General features: G+C 44.1%; 1 protein-coding gene across 1 annotated transcript in view; it reads right to left on the reverse strand.

Annotated features, from left to right (window-relative positions):
* The window catches only part of lrp3 (low density lipoprotein receptor-related protein 3), an 11,852-nt gene that overhangs the window by 2,610 nt on the left and 1,267 nt on the right, over window positions 1-7,975 (reverse strand). The window contains exons 2-5 of the mRNA XM_037694130.1: window positions 5,429-5,593; window positions 5,148-5,353; window positions 3,040-3,656; window positions 745-1,217 (exon numbers count right to left, since the gene is read on the reverse strand). Of these exons, the coding sequence (XP_037550058.1) occupies window positions 745-1,217; window positions 3,040-3,656; window positions 5,148-5,353; window positions 5,429-5,593 (1,461 nt within the window). The remainder of the gene's footprint in view (window positions 1-744; window positions 1,218-3,039; window positions 3,657-5,147; window positions 5,354-5,428; window positions 5,594-7,975) is intronic.

Here is a 7,975-nt window from a genome sequence, read left to right on the forward strand (position 1 = left end):
ATAGTTATTATAATATTATAGTTATCATAGTTATAATATTATAGTTATTATAGTTATTATCATATTATAGTTACCATAGTTATTATAATATTATAGTTATCATAGTTATAATATTATAGTTATTATAGTTATTATAATATTATAGTTATCATAGTTATTATAATATTATAATATCATAGTAATAATAGTTATTAACGGTCGGCGGACGCGTGGCTGAGTAACAGGGAGCAGAAGCTGGGTGGGAGCTGAGGGGGTGTTTGTCCTTTCATGGCCGTCAAAGCTCATTAAATCCCTGCATTCTGCATTATTCACACTGATCCTGCTCTGACATGTCTGTGAGGATATTTTGGGATTTCACCCGTTCTCAAACCCATTCAGCAAATTGGGTCGTTGGCCGCGTGCGTCCGCTGACGCAGCAGCTGAGTCCCTTTGGGCTTTGGATGGATCACTGGCAGTGGTCCATCTGAAGCTTAACAGAACTTCTTTTAACTTCTTTCAACCAGCGCACGGTCAAACGGCTGCGTGTGGCTGGTGATCCAAATTGTATGGCAAGCCATGTTACCATAAAATTGGATCGTCAGCCGTGCGTGTCCTCTGACACAATCAAAAGCCTGACACCGACCCGGCCCACCCATCCAGTGGCCAGGCTTCGGGCCCGGGTTAGAAATGACAGCTCTACTGTATACTCACTACTGAGTGCATGAAATTAGAGAAGTTTACAACAACTGAACAAAGAGTGTTCACCTGTACTCTCTGCTCCTGAGCGACTGCAGCTTGAGGGCACACCCGAGTGCGACGACCAGCAGAAGGCTGCACACCAGACTGCCGATCAGGGCCGCCGTGATCACTTTCCTGGGCACCGTGGCCAGGCAGTCCCTCTCGTCGCTCCCGTCCAAGCAGTCCTCCTGGCCGTCGCAGCGCCACGTCTCGAAGATGCACAGGTTAGTTCCGCAGTGGAAGTTTCCAGGTTGGCAGTCATGGCAGTTCTTCTCATCCGACCCGTCCGGGCACCTCTTCTGATTGTTGCAGCGCTCAGACAGTGGGTAGCAAGCTCCAGTGGCTCCTTCACACGGGAACTCCCCATTGGAGCACATCGCACACGCCTCCTCATCGCGTCCAGAGGGGCAGTGCCAGTAGCCGTCACAGCGCTGGCGGTCGGAGTAGCAGCCCTGATCACTGCCGCACGGGTGCTCGCCAGGGAAACAGTAGCCTTTCACCTGGGGGGGTGGAGGAGGACAAAGTTACCAAAGAAGACAACTGGACACCTCTCAGCTGCTTCTGTTTCTATAATCTTGAACGTGTCAAACTCAAAGCTCACAAACCAGAAACAGCCTTTTTTTATTGTGTGAATGTTTATGCAGCATTCACACTGTTGTGATCCATTTTTCTTCTGTACATTTGACGGTGCGATTCTCGTTCCACAGTTTTCAAGCTATTTCAACAATTCATACATCAAAACGTTCAGCTCCTTCAGCAGAAGGGTGCTACGACTTCTGGTATTAACGCAACATTTTTCAGTCAGGTCATCTGGACAGACCTGACTGAAATATGTTGGATTGTATACCTGGATTATTGAGCATGGACTTTGTTGAATTGAGCTCATTTTACATCCTTCAAATCTTTAGCTCTGTTTACAACCTTTTACTGTTCCTTTCACATTGTGTTCTAGTTCAGCTTATTTCAGCTTCTTTGTGCAAATTAAACCTTTTTCAGCTACTTTCAGTTAATTTCAGCTACTTTTCAGCTGTTTTGTGCTCCTTTCAGATTCTTTCAGCTAACTACAACATTTTGTGCTTCTTCTTAACTCTTTCTGCTAATTTCAGCGTGTTATGTTCCTTTCAGCTTATTTCTGCTAGTTTCACCATTTTCTGCTACTTCAGCTAATATTTAACTGTTTTATGCTAATTTAAGCTTTTTCAGCTAATTCCACATTTTTTCCACTCATTTCAACTTTTTTCAGCCTAATTCGGCAAAAAATGTGCTCTCCACTTCCTTCTGCTAATTTAGGCTGCTTTTCAGCTGTGTTTATTTATTTATTTTGCTAATTTCAGCCTTTTTCAGATAATTTCCACTTTTTTTGTGCTCACTTACGCTTCTTTCAGCCTAATTGGGTAAACATGTTTTTTTGAGTGTGTTTTTTTTCTGGTAATTTAAGCTTATTATACCTTTTCTGCTACCCTTTCAGCATTGTTTAGCTAATTTCAGCTGTTTCCAGGTAAATTCAAGTTTTCATGAATAATTTTTTTACTTTCAGCCTAATTAACTTCTTTATGGTAATTTCAGCTTGTCATGCTCATTTCGGCTTTTTTCTGCTATTTTCAGCTTTTTCTGATATTTCAGCTACTATTTAGCTTTTTTTAATGCTAATTTTAGCCTTTTCTGCCAATTCCTCATTTTTTTAGCTCATTTCAGCTCTTTCTGCTTCCTTATAGTAGTTTAAGCTTCTTTCTGCTTTTTCAGCTACTGTTCAGCTATTTTTTTTTGCTAATTTCAGCTTTTTTTTAGCTAATTTTCGTGCTCATTTCTGCTAATTCAGCAAAAAATGTGTTTTTCTGCTTTCTTCTGCTAATTAAGACTTGTTCTTTCATTTCAGCTGTAATTCAGCATGTTATTTTAGCTAATTTCAGCTGTTTTTCAGCAAGTTCTTCAGCAATAAGCATTCACACCACATTTTCGCAGGAAATGCAATTTCTCTAGTTAATTTGATCATGCCTGTGAGGTGATATTTTAAACCTGTGAGAACTGGCCTGCCAATCTGTGGCACATCAAGTCTTTATTCTTTTCATTTTGCTTAAATAACCAGGCATGCCTAGTTTAGACTTCACAGAGGGCCAACATTGTCTTAAGGAAATGCATTCATGGATAATTTGACAAACCGCAGCTGAAATCCGGCTTCACTTTAAAGGTACTCATGGAAAAGTTAAATAAACAAGAGGAGATTTCTAGTTTTAGTCCTGAAAGTCAGATTGAAAGAGTTTATAGAAACTTAAGAAACTCTAGAGCTGTGCTGTGCAGATGAATGAAGGACAGATGGAGGACCTGGTATGTAGCATTGAAGCCGTGTCCGGGGCTTTGAGGCTGTGCCATGTACAGGACACTCATCTGGCCTCGGCTGGACTCCAGCAGTGCCGGGCGCCTGTTGTTGTGATGCGACAACACCTGTAAGAGATGCTCCGCATGCTGCAGCAGGCCGTCGTACACATGGAGTAAATCCCCAGGCCCCAACTGAAGGTCCAGCTGCAGCACAATGGGCTTGGTGTCCTGGGTGTCCAGCAACCAGGAGCACCTCAGTTCAGACGTGGCGCCCCGGTCGACGTGGAAAAAGTCCGGAGAAGCAAACGAGCCGTAAAAGTTCCCGAGTCGTTTGCCACAGCTGGTGTCGGGACAGCCACGCTCGTCGCTTCCGTCGGGACAGTCTCGGGCTCCGTTGCAACGTAGGGTGGCTGGCAGACAGCGGGTGGTCTGAGCCTGTGTGCACGGCAGGGAGCCGGGCGAGCAGAGACCGGGGTGGGACTCTGTGGGAGGTGGGGAGCAGCCTCGTTCATCAGTGGCATCACCGCATTCGTCCTGCCCGTTGCACTTCCAGGAGCGAGGGAGACACTTCCCGTTCCCGCAGAGGAACTCGTCTGACTGGCAGCTGCTCTGACCCAGACGACCTGCAGAGGAGACACAGTCAGACCTTGACATGAACTCTGATCGCTCAGGGCGGAGCTTACATCATCAACTCAAACAGTACTGTCCACACAGGACTTAAGCTAAAATAACTGTATGCTGAGTCGAGAGTTTTTGGTCAACCCTTCTGAATGTTGTTATGAACAAACTCAGGCAATATTGTCAAAACTTTCAGGATGTGTTCAGAGTTTGTGTCGTGGTCGACTCTCGGCTACGACCACACCAAATTTTAGATCACTCTTGTAAAACTGAATGAACTACAATTAGCTGATGTCTTTCTCTCCTTAGGTGGCATTAATCTGTCCTCCAGCTCTAATGTTACAAAATATTGGTGATATTTTTGATCAGGACATGTCTTTTATCCCCCACATTAAAAACTTTACTAGAACCGCCTTCTTCCACCTGCGTAATATCACTAAAATTAGAAACATCTTATCTAAAAATGATGCAGAAAAACTGGTTCATGCATTTGTCACGTCTAGACTGGACTATTGCAACGCTTTGTTATGTGGGAGTTTAAATACTTCTTTAAAACGTCTTCAATTGATCAAAATGCTGCTGCCAGAGTTTCAACTGGAGTTAGTGGGAGAGATCATATCTCTCCAGTTTTAGCTTCTCTCCATTGGCTCCCTGTCAAATCCAGAATTGAATTCAAAACCTTACTTCTAACCTACAAAGCTCTCAACAACCTAGCTCCATCTTATATTAGAGATCTTATTGTTCTATATTTTCCTAACAGAGCACCTCACTCTCAAACTGCAGGTTATCTTGTGGTCCCTAGAGTTTCTAAAAAGTAGAATGGGAGGAAGATCTTTCAGTTATCAGGCTCCTCTCTTGTGGAACCAACTTCCAGTTTCTGTCCATGAGGCTGACACATGGTCCAGTTTTAAGACTTTCCTTTTTGATAAATCCTATAGTTAGGTTTGGCTTGTCATGCTGCCTTAAGCTTAGACTACTGGAGGACAAACTGACCTCATTTCCTTAAATGATTGTTAAAATTAAATAGTTTTCATTTGATACTATTTCTATCTTAGCATGCAATTCTCAACCTGCCATTGTGTATCTGTTCCTCTCAAACCCAGCCAGTCAAAGCAGATGGCCGCTTGTCCTGTCCCTGGTTCTGCTAAAGGTTTCTTCCTCATGAGGGAGTTTTTCCTCTCCACTGTCGCCTTCATGCTTGTTCAAGATGAGAGTTCTGTGATGGCGTTGAATTCAAAGCAGTCTGCTCCTCAGATAAATAATGTTAACTTATTATTTTTATATATGAATGTTTCTGTTCAGTCCCCTGAGATGACTTCTGTTGTGACTTGGCGCTATATAAATAAACTGAATAGAACTGAAATTGATGTTGATTAGCTGTGGTTAACTGTTAACGAGACGCAGATTTAGGAAGTTTGAACATTTTGAACTTCTTTGCCCTTTCTGTAAGAGGATAATTCACCTCTTTGCTGGTGTTTAAGGATGTAGCTACATACCTCTGATGTAGGAGAGACGGAAGCCCTGGGCTTGTCTCGAGCTGTTGGCCTGGGAGTGGAAGTAGAGCCAAACGCGTCCCCTGGTGGAGATGAAGGGAGGCGGCAGCACGGAGCCACACAGCCTGGATTCTCCACTCCACGACGGGCTCAGCAGGAGCCGGTCTCCCGCACACCTTCCTGACTCCGCTACGTCAAAGTTACGAAAACTGGAGCACAGGATCGATCACGTTAGGCGCTCGTTCTGCAGAAATGGAACGTGGGTGAGGTGGAGGAGAGTCTACCTGACGGTGATGACCTCTCCAGGACTCCCCTGGATGTGCCAGCTGCAGTTGAGCCCTGGTGGGTAGTTTAAGGGCCAGGAGGGACTGTAGAGGACACCCCTCCGCTCTGTGTGAACCTCCACCTGCTCACTGCAGCCTGCGGCAAGACAGAGGGAAGCATCAGAGCTGCTTTCAGTGTGGCTCAGACAAAGTGGAGAATACTGATTTCTTGCATTTGATTAAAATAATCCTCAGTGGTGACTAATGGTTATGAGACATTTCTGAATTGCTAATCAGACACAGGCTAAAACAGGAGCAGTGGGAGTTGAACTGGCAGCCATGGCAACGGTATCTCCGGCTGCTGTTGCTCCAGGGAACAACATAACGTCACAGGGAGGTGTCCCAGGTATGAAACCAGGAGCCGGCGCTCGGTCTGAAGCATCAGGGTTGGGGAGAAAATCTTTTGTTAGACTAGAGAAAATGCGAGACTTTGCTGAGTTTCGTTGCAGAAGCTAAAGGTCAACGTTAAAACAAATTAGCAAAAACAAAAAGGACAAGCTAAGATTTTAGCAGCTAAAAGCTACAAAACGACGTCCGTACGTTGATGTAGATTTCAAAAAGCACAAAGTTCTTCAGGGATCTGAAGAGTTCTCCATTCATTTTAATAAAAGATTAACTTTTATAAAAGGATAAAAGTGACAAAACAACAATGGGCCTTTCTAAATGAGCTGAACATTGTGACGTGTGAACAGCTAAAATAAGATGAAAGTAGTGACAATCCCCAAAAAATCCTACAGCAACAACTTAACGTTACTTTGTTCCTGCGTCGAGAACAAGAACGTGGAACTCCTCGCCTCGTTTACTGAGAGTTAAATAACCTCATTAGGGTTGGATGCAGCCGAGGGAATAAAACCGACGCAGGAAGCAGCTCCTGAAAGCCTCTCGACATCAGAGGCAGAGCATCAACTCCACTCTTCACCAGTGATTACTCATCCCTGTCAGTACACAGAGGCTGGCTCAGTTCTGCTGAGTCGTGTGCGTGTGTGTGCTCGAGTTATCTGTGAAGTCAGCATGAAGCAGGGGAGTGGGGCTGGGGGGGGGGGGTCATTAAAAGCTAAGTGATGCATATCGACAACCCGGACATGTCGACATCAGCGCGCAGAAACCGGACCGGACCGAGTCAGACTGGGAGCTACAGCAGCGCTGCTGCTTAGTGCAGAGGTTCAGAATGTTCTACTTTATCAGATAAAGTTAGTCTTCTTACAATTATTAAAAGTTCAAGACAAAAACAACTGGACTTCATTTGTAACTGAAGACGTTTTGCCTCTCATCCGAGGAGCTTTCTCAATTCAAAGAACACAGTTATAAAGCTGGAGTTTCTAGATACATATGCAGATTGCCCTATCACTCCTCACAATAGGCACCAAAGTTCATGCTCGGTAATCCAGGTATAAAATCCAGCAATGCTCAGTCGGGTCATCTGGTCCTCACATATGGGTTCGTTTGGGTCTTTGATAGTCTGACTCACAGAAGAGCCACTCTGGTCACATGGCTGAAATTCCTGGTAGTTGTGAAAATGACTGGGTATCAGGTGTAAAGCTGCATTTTAGAGAGTTGAAATCTGAGACCTCCTCCTCCGTTTAAAGATGGACATTTTGGACCGAGAAGACAGATGGTTTGAGAGGGGGGTGAAGGAAGACGTTTATGTAAAACGAGAGAATCCATCTTTAAACAGAGGAGGAGGTCTCAGATTTCAACTCTAAAACTTATAATGCAGCTTTACACCTGATACCCAGTCATTTTCACACCTATCACGAATTTCATCCATGTGACCAGAGTGGCTCTTCTGTGAGTCCGACTATCAAAGACCCTAACGAACCCCTGTCGTGAGAAGTGATAGTGCATCAGCTTTATAACTTGAACCCCACACTCTGTTCTTTGACTTGAGAAAGCTCCTCGGATGAGAAGTGAAACATCTCCTGTTGCAAATAAAGTCCAGATGTTTTTGTCTTGAACCTTTTTGAATTTACCATGTCCTGGATGACAGAGAATCTTCACCAGCGTATTGCCATGCTCTTCTTTCAATTCAAATGTTTTAGTTATCAGTCCAGATTAACATCAGTCCAGATTAACATCATGTGGTTTTTAAAGAAGATAGTAAATATCTCATGTTTGAACTAAGGAATTGTACTGTTTTGGAAGGGGAATAAAGATTTTAGCATTTAAGGGCAGCAAAATATCTCCAGTTGTTCTGGGACTACTACGTTTACCACCGTGAAGCATCTCCTCTTCCTTTAACGGCACTCTGTAAAGACTGAGGAGCTGAGAGCAGCTGCTGTTGTTTTTGGAGGGAACGTTGTCCCGTTCTTGTCTGATGGAGGATTTTATTTGATCTACAGTTCTGGGCCTTCTTTACGCCAAATGGTGCGAGGTCCAAACTGCAAGCGGGTCAGTTCAAAACCATGTTTTCAGTGTGTTGGATTGTTTGTTGCTGGACTGGAGCATATGTTGTCCCGTACAGTAAAAACTAGAGCTGTGCAAATCCACGGTACCCCATACCCCATATAT

This window comes from Nematolebias whitei, chromosome 2, assembly GCF_014905685.2.
Source record: "Nematolebias whitei isolate Nwh7 chromosome 2, NemWhi1, whole genome shotgun sequence".
In the NCBI taxonomy this organism is placed as follows: domain Eukaryota; kingdom Metazoa; phylum Chordata; class Actinopteri; order Cyprinodontiformes; family Rivulidae; genus Nematolebias; species Nematolebias whitei.